Here is a 16,538-nt window from a genome sequence, read left to right on the forward strand (position 1 = left end):
CAGAAGAAGAGAGAGAGAAACAATGAATGTGCACTCTTGGAATTAAGGGTTTGGTTAGGGTACAGTATTGTTAACGAAAGGTACAAAGGACATACCTTAGAGTGTACCTCTACAGTGACAAGCGTTTGTGCCCCTTTAAGAAAAATCTCAACCTTTATTTCTGAGCGCGTACAGAGTCTGCTGTACAGCATATCTCCTTTGCTCTCAGTCATCCCACACACAGCAACAGCACAACAACAAGCGTTTCTCAAGCTCTAACAATAGAAACCACTTCAAAGTCATCAGTGTTAGGGTGAGACCAATAACTGTATCATTGTTATTCAGCTGCAGCTTGAAATGACCATTCCAGCTTTAAATAGACCGGAACATAGAATATTGAGTACCTAGCCATTGATGGATCTTAAATACCATTCATGGTTAAACGATGGCACTCAAAATGATGCAGTTCCACTCATTCTAAAAAATGGGTGCCTGGATGAGAGCTGTGAGAGCGTGTATGTGGAGAGGACGTCTAACACAGATGGTTATGTTTGGACATCTCAGATGATATACCGCAGCACACCTTTTTGAGGACACAAAATGTTTGAGGTTATAGACGCCTGGGAATGTGAAGCAGATTGTCAAGAGGAGCACCAGGAGGATGAATATGTTGCGGGCCCAGAGAGTAAAGAGAAAAATGACAGACAGTTAGCAGGTCAGGAGCAAAGCATTGACTCTTGTTCCGATTAATTACTAAGGGGATTTGTCAGTCACGCGGGGCTCCTGTCCTGCGCTGTGCTGCCCTCACTTCTCCACCAGCAACATACTTAGCTCAGACCAGAGAAATTCCCAAATGGAAGCCTATTCCCTATGTAGTGTGCTACTTTTGGCCAGAGGCTCTGGTCAAAAGTAATGCACAATAAAGAGAACAAGGTGCCATTTGGGAATCAATGAAGACATTAGTTTCTCCCCAAGGTGACCCTACAAGGGTTTACCCCGGTAGCATTCCAAGTAACACAACCCTGTGGAGTTTACGTGAGCTTCCATATTCTGCAGTGAAATCCATACAATGGAAGAGCAGTCACTTTTATGGTTACGTATCGGGTTTGAGATACAGTTGAAGGTCTACAAAGGTGTAAAGGAGAGTTGATGATGTGAACAGAGCATGACTAAGGACAGGGAAAACTGTGGAGAAAACACTTTCAGCATAATCAATCACAGAAAGTGTGATCAAGCACAGTATAGCTCTTTCGAGTCACCTCGGTCTCTGTCTTGGCCTCTATCTGTCTCTCGGTTTATCTCTTTCTTTCTCTCACCATTGAGCTCCATTGTGAACAGAAAGCCAACATACAAATGTGCTTAGAATGCTTACAATTGGATCTACATCAAAGGACCTTGCTAAAATTAAACAGCTATTCATCAGGAATGAGTCCAAACTGGGTGCCTCTGGTGGTCTGCAACTAATGAGATTTGTAATTGGAGATTGGTGGTGAGAGCATGTTGATTTAATACAGGTCAGAGTATCATTTTAACAGCCGCAAGCCAGACTGACTGAATGCATTAGGGATATGAGGATGTGTCCTATGGGCTCTGGTCAAAGGTAGTGCACTATTTAGGGAATAGGGTGCAATTTAGGAAACAAGCCAAATAAAAGACATCCCCTCTTTGGAAACAAAGCTGCAACCATCGCAAGATTAGATGACACATTTAGGAACTGGTAGATGTGAATGTGTTGGTCTAGGTCAGAAGGAGGAAAGACAGAGCTTTTGTTTGCGTACCTGTATCATTTCACAGCAAGTGAATGTGTTTTTCTAAAGCTGGTTGTTGTGAGTTAGGTAGCATTGATATTGGTCATGAGTCCTCACTTCTCAGCAGGCGGCACCATAAGGTGTTCTCCTGCTGTTTTGACTGTGAGAGAATGGTATCTGTGTGTGTGTGACTGTGAGATTGGTTCCAGGGCCATTAACCTCTCTCTGGCTGCCAGAACTCACCATAGACACTGAAAATCACACACACACGCACACAGGCACACACACACACACACACACACACACACACACGTGTCTATATTGTGTGTGAAACCATTGGTGGTGCCATTGCGCTCCTTTGTGTCTCAACGTGTTTATGATGATTGAGTGTGTGTGTGGTGTGTGTGGCACACATGCGTGTTTGCTCAACCATGTATCTGTGTATGCATGCATGCTCGTGTGTATGATTGAGTGTCTAGGCTGTCTGTCATTGTATCCTGCCTCTCATCACCCCCATGGGACCACTCTGCAAGCCTCCCCAGGAGAGGTACACAGCACTCTACTCACAGCAGTAGAAGGTAAACCATAATACAAATGAAAGCTTCAGAACCTAGAATTGCTCAACCATCAAGTTGATATTTCTCTCACCAGACTCAGGGCACTCTGCACACTCACAGTGGCTGTGAGAAGAGACTATTCCCAAACTGGAGAACATGAGGAGAACCTCAGGGTCTCCAAAGAAATGGATCAACTCTCTCTATATATCTCAGCTGATAAACACACTGCTTGCCCTAATAGTCATACTACTGTAAACTGTAATTCTACTTCATCTGTTGCATTGCATTTCTCTGTATTAAACTTTATAGATAGCGAATGCTCACGAGTAGCGTGAGGTTTTAGGGACAACAACAGTGACGCGTCATGGCTGAATACGGAATACAGCATTTCCTCCATGAGATTAGCTCAGTGTTCCCCTTTAATTAAAGATGACTAACAAAGGACTCTTCCCTCGCTTTTCTCTTTTATTGACGAGACCTGACTTTGAGTCGCCATGGTGATGGCGTCTTGTCAGGTGGCTGTCACTGTCCCTTGACAGGATCGATCAAAATGTCCAACTAAGGATGAGGTCATGGATGTTAGGAATGAAGTGAGGATGAAATTCAGCAACTCTTGGAGGACAGTGGATAAAAATGCTTCTTTATTGTTAAAACCACCACGTTTTGGCCTGTGAAGAAGGCCTGAACATGGAGAGTTGTTGAATTTCCTCTTCACTTCAGTGCCTCTCTTGCTAGGAAATAGAGAGAGAAAGAGAGAGAGAGAGAGGGAGCAAGAACAAGAGAGCGAGCGAGAGAAAGAGAGCGAGAGAAAGAAAGAGAGATAGAAGAGAAAAAGCAGGGGTGAGCTACTCTTAACTGTAAAACACAATATGTACATACAGTACCTAACCCGTGATGGTTTGTTAAAGTCCCATAACTTGAGTCACTGCTCTTCATGGTCAGATACCATCTGCAGTATTGATTTTCCAATCGAACTAGCCGCAAAGTGCCTCTCTTTCTTCTCTTCCAGTAAATCCTACTGTTTTCTATGTTTTCTGCATTTGCTACTAAATTGCATCCCATATAGCACCCTATTCCCTACATAGACCACTACGTTTGACCAGAGCCCATAGGGATCTAGTACACTATATAGGGAATAGGGTGCCATTTTGGGCCATAGCCCTGGTCTTACTTTAAGTACTCCCACTTTGAGCTATAGCTATTCGTACCTTAATGGTACTGTAAGATTTAGTGTGCATCCCAAATGGGACCCTATACTTTTGAGCAGGGCCCAGAGGCACTTTGCGGCTAGTTCAATTTCGAAAATCCATATTGCAGATTGTATCCGACCCTGAAGTGCTGTGACTCAAGTTATGGGACTTTAACAAACCATCACGGGTAGCCCTGGTAGCCCACTATATAGTAATAGTCTGCCATTTGGGACACACACACTGTGTAGTTCATGTATGATGTGCTCAGCTGTCTGTGAGGTTAAAGGTACTAGAATATTAAGATTTAATCTGAAGATAGTGAACTGTCAGTCTAAAAGGCCTTAAGTGTGGCCAAATCTGGTGACCCCTCAATTAAGAGACCTATTATAAATGTGTGTATGCGATGTCCATGTGTTCTTCACTTCTGATGTCATTCATTTGGGGTGGAGGAAAAAGAACTCGGATATTATACGTTTATTTATCAATGACGATATAGTAGCATCAAGTAGTATAGGAGTATATACTGTAAGTATGTAGTAGAATTTGACTTACCTTTCCTAATACAGGTGTAGCCCGCGCTGAAGATGGCCTGCAGCAAAAAACAGTAGAATATTAAAGATGCTCACATTATGAACCACTGACAGAAAACCCATTTTACAATAGCACATATAACAACCAAGCACAAATGACTTTGAAATATGTAATATGATGTGAAAACAACAGCCCGGAGAAAACTGGCAGCAGTGCTCCCTGTGCCTCAGCAAAAAGGAAGCCAACAGATGCATCCCAAATTGGCACACTATTCTCTACATACAGTGGTTCCTCAATTAAAAGTTGCGTGCGTAGACCAAATCACTTTTCAAATACACTTTCAGAATTCCATACAGGCAAGACGTTTTGATTGAGGAGATTCTAATGAATCTATTTTTGGCAAATAACTCTCAGAATTGTTTCCAAAAACGTTTTCCCACGTGAGTACTGGTAGCATTAGCCATCGGGAAAAATATCCTTTCTATTTTATTCTGTTATATTTCATTTTATTGTTACTGTAAAATGTGTGTGTGTTGATTATGGTAGGACAGGGGAATATTACACTGAACAAAAATATAAACGCAAAATGTAAAGTGTTGGTGCCATGTATCATGAGCTGAAATAAACTATCCCAGAAATGTTCCATAGGCGCAAAGCTATTATTTCTCTAAGATTTTGTGCACAAATTTGTTTACATCCCTGTTGGTGAGCATTTCTCCTTCGCCTAGATAATCCATCCACCTGACAGGTGTGGCACATCAAGAAGCTGATTAGACAGTATGATTATTACACAGGTCTACCGTGTGCTTGGGACAATAAACGGCCACTCTAAAATGTGTCACACAATACAATGTCACAGATGTCTCAAGTTTTGAGTGAGCATGCAATTGGCAGGAATGTCCACCAGTACTGTTGCCAGAGAATTTAATGTTCATTACTCTACCATAAGCTACCTCCAATTTTATTTTAGAGAATTTGGCTGACAACATGTATGCCATTGTGTGGGCGAGAGGTTTGCTGATGTCAACGTTGTGAACAAAGTTCCCCATGGTGGCGACGGGGTTATAATATGGGCAGGCATAAGCTACGGACAACAAACACAAATGCATTTTATCAATGGAAATTTGAATGCACAGAGATACCATGATGAGATCCTGAGGCCCACTGTGAGGCCCATTTTTGTAAGGTATCTGTGACCAACAGTTGCATATCTGTACTCCCAGTCATGTGAAATCCATAGATTACGGCCTAATTTATTTATTTCAACTGACTGAATTCCTAAAATGAACTGTAACTCAGTAAAATCTTCACATTTGTTGCCTGTTATATTTTAGTTCAATATATAATCCTTATACAGTGTACAAAACATTGGGAACACTTTCAAAAGAGCCTCAATTCATCGGGGCATGGCCTCTACAAGGTGTCGAAAGCATTCCACAGGGATGCTGGCCAATGTTGACTCCAATACTTCCTACAGTTGTGACGTTGGCTGGATGTTCTTTGGGTGGTGGGCCATACTTGTTCCCTGTGTTGGGTAGGTTACTTTCTAAATGTATTCCGTTACAGGTACTAGTTACCTGTCCAAAATTGTAATCAGTAACTGAACTTTTGGATTACCCAAACTCAGTAACGTAATCTGATTACATTCAGTTACTTTTAGATTACTTTCCCTTTAAAAGGCATTAGAATAACACAAAAATCAATGTTAAAGGATGTTAAATCTTCTAACCCATCACTTTCTACTACATAGAATAATACAATTAAATTATATCTTTACATTAATATATATAATTGAAACTCCAAAAACGGATGTAGCAACTACAGATCGCACCTTTAAGTCTATCAAAAGTGTGAGAGCATTGTTTTTATCAGCATGAATTAGATTGAGCAATAAAAGCCCCACTTTTATTCCATTGGCTGGGATACCCACTATGTATATGTTGCAAGAGTGCATTTTTCACAGGCTGTCGACTGGTTTCAAAAACAATGATTTAAAGGCAGTTTAAACTTCTTGAATTCATCCATTATTGGGTACAAATACTGGTCTCTGACTTGTGGTCAGACTCACTCAGGTGGAACCACCTTAAATGTTAGCCTTTTTTCAATGCTAATATATATGAATGTCATTGAAAGAAACAGAAGTGTCAAGGATTTTTTTTCGGAAACATCCTTTCTGAATTTAAAAGTAATCCTCGATGCAGTCATCTAGTTTTTCTAAAGTATCTGTAATCTGATTACAATATTTTTTTCTGGTAACATAACAAATTATAGTTACCGATCGGTTTTTCCCCAACCCGTTTTTCCCCAACATACATGGGAAACTGTTGAGTGTGAAAAACCCAGCAGCGTTGCTGTTCTTGACACACTCAAACCAGTGCACCTGGCACCTACCATACCACATCCAAAGGCACTTAAATCTTTTGTCTTACCCGTTCACCATCTGAATGGCACACATACACAATCCATGTCTCATACACAATCCATGTCTCAAGGCTTAAAAATCCTTCTTTAACCTGTATCCTCACTTTCACCTACACAGATTGAAGTAGATTTAACAGGTGACATCAATAAGGGCTCCTAGCTTTCACCTGGATTCACCTGGTCAGTCTATGTCATGGAAAGAGCAGGTGTCCTTAATGTCTTGTACACTCAGTGTATATCAGAGTGATCCGCCGTTGATACATTTTAGTAAAGCTGGTGGTTAAATGCTGACATCTAGCACACCTAGCTAAGCTACTTTGTACAAACAACAGTCAATTACATTGTTACAAATCAAATCAAATTTGAATTTGTCACATGCGCCGAATACAACAGGTAGACCTTACAGTGAAATGCTTACTTACAAGCACTTAACCAACAATGCAGTTAAGAAAAAAAGTGATAAGAAAATATTTACTAAAATAAACTGAAGTAAAAATATTTTTTTTTTAAACAATTACATAAAAAATAAAAATAAATAAAAAATTAAGGAACAACAATAAAGTAACAGTGGGCGAGGCTATATACAGGGGGTAGCGGTACAGAGTCAATGTGCGGGGGTACCGGATAGTTGAGGTTATTGAGGTACATGTAGGTAGAGGTAAAGTGACTACACATGGATAATAAACAAAGTAGCAGCAGTGTAAAAATGGGGGGACCTAGAATTGGTGCTCTGGTACCGCTTGCACGTGTGGTAGCAGAGAGAACAGTCTCTGACTAGGGTGGCTGGAGTCTTTAGCAATTGTTTGACACCCGCCTGGTATAGAGGTCCTGGATGGCAGGAAGCTTGGCCCCAGTGATGTACTGGGCCGTATGCACTGCCCTCTGTAGTGCCTTGTGGTCAGAGGCTGAGCAGTTGCTATACCCGCCAGTGATGCAACCATCATGCTCTCGATGATGCAGCTGTAGAACTTTTTGAGGATCTGAGGACCCATTCCAAATCTTTTCAGTCTCCTGAGGGGGAATAGGCGCTGTCATACCCTCTTTACGACTTTCTTGGTGTGCTTGGACCATGTTAGTTTGTTGGTGATGTGGACACCAAGGAACTTGAAGCTCTCAACCTGCTCCACTACAGAATGGGGTTGGGCTCGGTCCTCCTTTTTCCGTAGTCCACAATCATCTCCTTTGTCTTGATCATGTTGAGGGAGAGGTTGTTATCCTGGCATCACATTGTCAGGTCTCTGACCTCCTCCCTATAGGCTGTCTCATCATTGTAGGTGATCAGGCCAACCACTGTTCTGTCCTCTGCAAACGTAATGATGGTGTTGGAGTCGTGCTTGGCCATGCAGTCATGGGTGAACAGGGAGTACAGGAGGGGACTGAGCACACACCCTTGAGGGGCCCCCGTGTTGAGGATCAGCGTGGCAGATCTTTACCACACCGGCCGGCCCGTCAAGAATTCAGACGTTACAGTTGTAGAGGAAGGTTTTTAGTCCCAGGGTCCTTAGCTTAGTGATGATCTTTGAGGACACTATGGTGTTGAACGCTGAGCTGTAGACAATGAATAGCATTCTCACGTAGGTGTTCCGTTTGTCCCGGTGGGAAAGGGGCGGTATGCAAATTGGAGTGGGTCTAGGGTTTCTGGGATAATGGTGTTGATGTGAGCCTTTCAAAGCACTTCATGGCTACAGACGTGAGTGCTACCGGTCGGTAGTCAAGGTTACCTTGGTGTTCTTGGGCACAGGGACTGTGGTGGTCTGCTTGAAACATGTTGGTATGACAGACTCGGTCAGGGACACGTTGAAAATGTCAGTGAAGATATATGCCAGTTGGTCAGCGCATGCTCGAAGTACACATCCTGGTAATCCGTCTGAAAGTTGACCTGTTTAAAGATCTTACTCACATCGGCTTCGGAGAGCGTGATCACACAGTCGTCCAGAACAGCTGATGCTCTCATGCATGCTTCAGTGTTGCTTGCCTCGAAGCGAGCATAGAAGTTATTTAGCTCATCTGGTAGGCTTGTCACTGGGCAGCTCGCAGCTGTGCTTCTTTTTGTAGACGGTAATAGTTTGCAAGCCCTGCCACATCCGACGAGCATCGGAAGCCGTTGTAGTTTGATTCAATCTTTTTCCTGTATTGACACTTTGCCTGTTTGATTGTTCATCCATGGCTTCTGATTGGGGTATGTACTTTGGTAGACCAGGGGGTTTGGTCAAGACGTTTACACAGATCAGACACGGACAGAGTAGGATAAACTCGGTTTCAAGGGTGTTTATTTAAATAATAAATAAAAAAGAAAAGGATAGGTCTCCCCTTTGAGACCCTCTCTGGGATACCGTCTTCTGGGCCCCGGGTCTTGCTGTATCCTGTCGGGATCGCAACTGCACTCACTCCTGTTCCCTCTGTAACCGTCCCCAACTATACGAGAGTCCTTTCTTCCCCCACTCTCCCTTGTGTGCTGCCCTTCTGGCAGCTTTAAGGGCCGTGCACAGCTGGTGAGCAATCAGCCCTTGATTCCTCACCAGCTCCCAATCAGCCCCATTTAGTCCCGGCCGGAGAGCTGTCGAGACCTGGCACGTCCAGCAGATGGAGCCATCGCCTGGTGATGTATACTCCGTCTGTCACCAGGCCTCGACGAGTCTCTCCCTGGTGGCTGACCTGCTGTACGCCACAGTATGTATGGTCACTGTCGGGATGACGTCATCGATACATTTATTGATGAAGCCAGTGACTGATGTGGTGTACTCCTCAATGCCATCGGAAGAATCCCGGAACATATTCCAGTCTGTGCTAGCAAAACAGTCCTGTAGCTTAGCATCTGCGTCATCTGACCACTTCCCTAGTGAGTCAGTTGTAGGGAGCTGCGCTGCTGCGCATAATTTTCTATTAAGAGCGGTCCATGATCTCTGTAAAAAGCATGAAGTAATTATTTTGCCTATTGGCCTGCTCCAGATCAGCCATGTGAATCCATTTGCAAATGAGAAAATAAATGGGGGCAAATTAATAATGAAGCATTACCATCGAATTTAACCAGAGGGCCCCTTCCATGTTGAGAAATAGCCTCACACACATGCATCTTGGTTGTGTGTTCTGGCTTGTGTTTGGGAGGGAGGTAGAGGGAGGGAAAGAGAGGGGCTCATTTCTCCCATTCTGAGGACCGGAACGAAAGCATAATCAGCGTTCTAACTGCCCCTTGTGGCGGTTTGGCGCAATGGCTAGGGCTGTTGCGGTGACTGCATTACCGCCACACCGGTGATCACGAGTCACAAAGGCAGTCAAATTCCGGTAAATAGGCTTCTCCAAGCTCTGATGCTGCTGATGGTTATTAGTAGCCTACCAAACTTGCTAACTGCCTGTTACTCAGCACTCTTTTGTCCCTCTAGTCACTGACATCAATGTAAATATAATCGAAAATCTAATCAAACACGTCATGAGAGCCCATGAGCAAATGTTGCGCAACATTTCTATAGGCTATGCAATTGTGCGAGAAAACCTAGTGATGGCCTCATCGGCTTTCTATAGAGTAGGCCTATTATATTTATTTCTCAACTTTAATAATATTAAGCACATTGTTTATCTTTACAACAGGAGTATAGCCTTCCTGGCTGGCATGAAAATGAACCACATGAAAATCGTCTTCCATTTGCTATTTAAGTGCATACAGTTGAAGTCGGAAGTTTACATACACTTAGGTTGGAGTCATTAAAACTTGTTTTTCAACCACTCCACACATTCCTTGTTAACAAACTACAGTTTTGGCAAGTCGGGTTAGGACATCAACTTTGTGCATGACACGTCATTTTCCCAACAATTGTTGACAGACAGATTATTTCACTTATAATTCATTGTATCACAATTCCTGTGGGTCAGAAGTTTACATACGCTAAGTTGACTGTGCCTTTAAACAGCTTGGAAAATTCCAGAAAATTATGTCATGTGTTTAGAAGCTTCTGATAGGCTAATTGACATCATTTGAGTCAATTGGAGGTGTACCTGTGGATGTATTTTAAGGCCCACCTTCAAACTCAGAACCTCTTTGCTTGACATCATGGGTAAATCAAAAGAAATCAGCCAAGACCTCCACAAGTCTGGTTCATCCTTGGGAGCAATTTCCAAACGCCTGAAGGTACCACGTTCATCTGTACAAACAATAGTACGCAAGAATAAACACCATGGGAACACGCAGCTGTCATACCGCTCAGGAAGGATTGGTACGGAAGGAGCGGTTCTGTCTCCTAGGGATGAACGTAATTTGGTGCAAAAAGTGCAAATCAATCCCAGAACAACAGTAAAGGACCTTGTGAACTTGCTGGAGGAAACAGGTACAAAATTCTCTCATAGGCCTATATATTTTGATAAGGTTTGTAATCACTACTAAAGAGTGCTTCTTAAAATTAAGCACATTAATCTGCTTTACAAGGGGTTCAGAGCGTAACTGGCATACATAAGCAGGGCTTGAGTTTCAAGTGTGGGGAAGATAATTTTCACCATAAAAATGCGCCTTAATAATAAATGCATTACATGCATAATTGCATTCACGGTCATTTTTGATAGTGGTGTTTTCACAGCCTACTGCCATGTGCGCATTGCTGCACTTATAATGTGAAGAAATACCCTAATAGTTTATCAACATTTTAAGCTAAACGTTCTGATCTGTTGCATCAGCTACGTATTAATTTGGGATCTATTGCACCCCACAACTGTCCCAGACTATGTTTGGAATATTTATTTCTTGCACACAATAGGTCTACTTTTGTACTATGGGGGATAGTGGATTGACATAAGCTAGTGGTTTTGCTGTTCGTTGGGCCTTCTCATCTTGTTGGCTGACAAAAAGTAAATGTGGACAGTTCTTCCAATATCTTTAATATGCACCTCGGAATTGGACAAGGACATGCTCAATTGCGTCCCCAATGTGTCTGTCTTCACCTGTAGCCTGTGAGACAGACCCGATCATGTGATTGAGAGCCATGTGAGTGGGAGAGGCGCTTCGGATTGCACAGCAATCAGGGAGAAGGGCACAACGCAGCACTCTGGGCCACAAAAGGCACGGATCTTTTTAGGTTGCATTACGGCCACAAAGGAGATGCCGCCGTGAAATTCGAGGCATTACTAATTGCTTGTCAAATTGGGAATGAGAGACGATTGAAGTGTGTACAGCCTGAGCAAAAAACAAAGCAGAGCTCGTGCCTTTTCAAGTGACTTTTCAAATCATCATTAGTCTCATCATGCAGCCTTACAATGTATTAAAAACAAAAACATATAGCCCAACGTTTGTGGAACAACTAAAGTTACATTAATAACTCTAAATTAAGGATAGGAGTTTGTAATTCTTTGTTAACTACTCAACACAGCATAGCCGCATGTGCACACTCCATCAAATCATTTGGAGAAAATGATTCAATTGCACTCATCATCCTATAAAATAATATAAAATAATGCCACGGATTTCTAAGCAAATCTTAGAATTAGCCCACAGCCATTTGGCATTGCCTCATCAGGACAACCCAGAGTATGATATTATTTTCCTCTGACATAGACTACATTTTATTCATATCATGCTTCTTCAGACCTGTCTAAAATAAATAGTGGATTTATTGGGAAGGTGTTATATGAAGAGAAATTATCAAGAGAAAATATAGATAAAATGTAATGTTGCTCATCGGCCATTGGACATAAACATTACACAACAAGTTGGAAATTCAACAATGAGTGGTTTGGAAGGAATCAGTGGCTGCCTGCAAGCACTGCAAAGCAATCACTAGTCTGCTGGGTTTAAGGGTCTCTTTTCCAAGCTTAAAAGGATAAATATTAAACATTGGCCATGCTGTCAATCGAGCATGACTTCTAGAAAGAGGCCCGAGTTCCTGACTTGGAATCTCGGAACTGGAAAATCTCAGACTTCAGTGAGTTCAAGATAACTGGGAACTCTGAGAAAAAAACGAGCTCCGATTGGGAAAATATGTTTTGAATGGTCAGCCAATTCAGAATTCCAAGTCAGGAACTCGGGCCTCTTTCTAGAGCTCACTGACATCATGATTAGAGCTCACTGACATCATGAATCAACCTTGTTTTTTTCAGAGTTCTCAGTTGTCTTGAAAAAAATCCAGAGAATGCCAGACTTTGACGACTGCCGCGCCACCTTCCTGTAAAAGTGAACACAACACAACAAGTCCAAAAATGTCTTGTATGCTGCTGCATAAATTATGTAATATGACAGGGAGATATGTATACTGTAGCTAAAAAAGTAATACTAAATGTGTATTGTTAAGTAAGCTGTTAGCTGTTGGTGGTGCATATGTAGCCTATAGCCTGTTTTAGATAAATGTCATCATTGAATATTGTAAGAGCGTTCACTGTCTGCTTATATGCCCCCTTTATTAATCCTACGTTTCTGACTTGGTGTACAGGGAAAATACTGTAACAACGGCCTATGTTCTGAATTCTGTCTTGGTACATTTCAAAAGTCCACAACAAATAGTTATACTGACTACGTCCGTCCTAGCTCGCTCATTAATGTCTTAATCAAAATTACGGATTGCCTCCTGTCCGCTCGTCGTCCCCTTATGCCATAGTTTGTACATCTCAATTGTCAGTAGAAACCACATGTGATTAAGCAAGTCAGCCATGTTTCTTTTAAAGGTAGTAAATGAGCCTGAGTTAACTGTTTTGCTGCCAGACAAGGCTTCACTAATAGCCAGGTGTAGCAGTGGTAAGGATTCATTCCATGGTGCTGAAAAGAAAGCTCTGTTGGGACAGCTTTATGTAGGCCCTAACAGTTTGTGGGCAACGTTTGTCACCGTTATAGTGCAACTAATGTATTGTTTAGTGTTGTGGCTTAGCTGGCATGCATCTTAAGCATTTTTTTTTGCCCCCACCAATATTTCCATGGTAAAATCGCCACTGCACACACAAGTATACACCCACACTAAAGTGCCATAGGTTTTCCTGATAACCTTGAACAGTGAATGTCATTACAACAGTCAAGGACAGTATTCAGGAGAGAGCAGAGCAGACATTCAGACAGCTGCAGCTCAAGGTTCAGCCAATAACACACACTACACTGAAGCAGAACTTAGTGCACTCGAACCCACCACAGCAATGTGTAGGCTATGCAGTTTCTTTGTTGACTAACTACTGCCCTCGCAAACACACACTTCTTACTCTGGAAATAATCGCTGGTGTCATTTGCCCATGGGAAAAGAAGCTACTGGCCTGGTCAAGCAAATTGGCTGCTGCACTCACGTTTCGTTTCACGGATACGTAAAGTGAAACAGCATGTGAGTTATTGCCAGATTAGCCTGGTTCCACCAGGCTAAGCAGCTGACGCAATGCGGTTCGATTGAATTGTGCCATAAGACCAAGTAGGCTCTTTGGTTAGTAATTAAACAGAAAGTGCTGGAAGGAGGATATCACTAATAATGAGATGCCAAATATATGGACGTGAAGGACTAAAAGCCACCTTGCTTGATTTCTAAAGGAGCTGAGGGGAAATGCATACTTCCTAGGGTTCTCAAACAGCCTGCCTCCATTAGAGCTGGTGACAGAGAGCTGAGGAAAGGAGAGAGACAGGCAGCTCGCTGTGGGACTGAGCACCATATCACACGTCACAGTCAAACCCCAACAATGAAGTGGATGTATTCTGCCTCACATTACTCACTCAATCACTAGCATGACAAAAGCCCTGCCACTGACAGTGGTAGGATAAATAAATACATTGGTCAGAGACTGAATGGTAATTTCATTATGCTACCTTGCTACGTGATAATTCAATGAAATTCTTCAATGGGGGCTTTCTTATAAAGAAAACAAATATTAAATTATGTTGCTAATCTTAATGTCAACCGGTTGAATTTAATTGATTTCACCCAACAGAATGACAGCATCCCAAATGGAATCCTATTCCCTATATAGTGTACTGGTAGTGCACTAAATAGGGAATAGGGTGCCATGCAGACAAAGTATTTTTCCATCAATGCCCTAGACATTCTTTCTTCTCAAATAAGAAATGACTGACTGAATGCAAATATCATTCAATGTTTGAAGCATGAAACATCCTACATCCCTCTTAAGGGAATGTTGGAGCCACTGTTCATTGTACATTCCAAGAATGTTTGGTTTAAAGGGAATTTAAAATAAACAGAGAAAAGAGCTTACACTCACTACTAGTTGCAGTTAGAACTGTGACCTTCAACATGACTTTTTCGCTGAAAACAAAAATGTCATAGAACTCTCATAGGAAGCATCTCAAATGGCCCATAGGGTTCTGGTCAAAAGTAGAGTACTCTATTGGGAATTGGGGTGCCATTTTGGATACACCCAGAGAATTCACAAAGAGATTGCCCTTTTGACAATGTTGTGCCTGTTTGTGCTAAATCACCGTGTAGTAGCTGGGCTGGCGGTGCTCTCTGCTATGGGCGGTGGGCTGGGAGGGCTAGGGCTGCTGATCCATTTGGTCTGGTCCACCACGGTGCGGGCATGGGGCAGGCGGCCAACGTCTCTCACCCTAACCAGCAGGTGGCGACACGTCTTCAGGATCCTCACCGCCTCATCATGGGGGATGGCCACGAAGCTCCGCCCATTCACCTCCAGCAGCTGGTCGCCCACCTGAACCCACAGAGAAGAGAGGTTATACTTGTAGATATACACTGAGTATACCAAACATTAGATGCACCTTCCTTATATTGAGTTGCACCTTTCCTTTTGTCTTCAGATTAGCCTCAATTTGTCTGGGCATGGACTCTACCATGTGCTGAAAGCGTTCCACAAAGATGCTGGCCCAAACTGACTGAAATCCTTCCCACAGTTGTTTTAAGATGGCTGAAAGCCCTTTGGGTGGTGGACAATTCTTGATACACACAGGAAACTGCCCAGCACAAAACAACCCAGCAGCGTTGCAATACACAATCCTTGTCTGAATTGTCATAGGGCTTAAAAATCTTTTTTTTTTTAGTCTGTCTCCTCCCCTTCATCTTCACTGACTGAAGTGGATTTAACAAGTGACATCAATAAGGGATCACAGGCAGAGCCCCACCTCTTTTGAGCCACACCTGTTTAGCCAAATGTTATTTTGGCATTTATACGTGTCACATATCCATTTTCAAACAATGTAAAAAAAAAAAAATAATTGCTAAGATAATAATGCCGCATACAAACATGGTCTCTTATTTTGCTTTCTTGAGTAAGGCAGCTCCAAAATGCAGGTGTTTCTGTCAGGGCCCGGTTACGAACCCGGGTCTCCGGAGTGAGAAACAGTCACTTAACCTACTGAGCCACGAATAGTCGGCAGAACCCAGAAGATGAGGCAGACACAGCAGTACTTGAGATGGTGTATTTAATGAAGTAAAAAGAGAAGTCCTTCAGGAAAACATGTAACTCCACAACCTCAAAAGGAATTCCACAAGAACAAAGGTAATCCTCCAAGACAAAAAGGTAAATCCACAAGGTGGTAGGTATAGCATAAAAAGCCTCAAAAGATACTCAAAAATAAATAAACAAGAACAAAAAAAGAATTCCACAAGAGAGTCCACCGGGATCAACAAGAGTTCACAGAATACTAGGGCTGGGTGCTAACATACAAACACAGAGCAAAGAACTGAGGAAAACTAAGGGTTTAAATACAATCAGGGGAAACGAGGCACAGGTGCAAATAATAATGGGGATCAAGGGAAAACAAAAGGTCAAAAAGCACAATGGGGGCATCTAATGACCAAAAACCGGAACAACCCTGGCCAAATCCTGACAGTTTCAGCCTAGCTCAGTGATTTCTGTGGTGGAGGGGCAGCCAGCGGAAAATACAGTGTAGGGGTTGGTAATGTTTTCTAGTTGCATCATGATTGGGCGGCAGGGTAGCCTAGTGGCTAGAGCGTTGGACTAGTAACCGAAAGGTTTCATGTTCAAATCCCCGAGCTGACAAGGTACAAATCTGTCGTTCTGCCCCTGAACAGGCACCCACTGTTCCTAGGCCGTCATTGAAAATAAGAATTTGTTCTTAACTGGCATAGTTAAATTAACTGGCATAAAGGTAAATTAATTGGCTCAGTGTTCTGTCACTCATGGGGACACTACGTCACCTCAACATTTACAGAGAGAGCTCAAAAATTCAAGCCCCTTGG

At 42.6% G+C, this 16,538-nt stretch overlaps 1 protein-coding gene across 1 annotated transcript in view; it reads right to left on the reverse strand.

Annotated features, from left to right (window-relative positions):
• LOC110525992 (whirlin) overlaps nucleotides 1-16,538 on the reverse strand; it is a 97,085-nt gene that overhangs the window by 14,677 nt on the left and 65,870 nt on the right. Inside the window, exons 4-5 of the mRNA XM_036981747.1 lie at nucleotides 14,804-15,030; nucleotides 4,027-4,063 (exon numbers count right to left, since the gene is read on the reverse strand). Of these exons, the coding sequence (XP_036837642.1) occupies nucleotides 4,027-4,063; nucleotides 14,804-15,030 (264 nt within the window). The remainder of the gene's footprint in view (nucleotides 1-4,026; nucleotides 4,064-14,803; nucleotides 15,031-16,538) is intronic.

Source organism: Oncorhynchus mykiss, chromosome 6 (assembly GCF_013265735.2).
Source record: "Oncorhynchus mykiss isolate Arlee chromosome 6, USDA_OmykA_1.1, whole genome shotgun sequence".
Classification (NCBI taxonomy): Eukaryota; Metazoa; Chordata; class Actinopteri; order Salmoniformes; family Salmonidae; genus Oncorhynchus; species Oncorhynchus mykiss.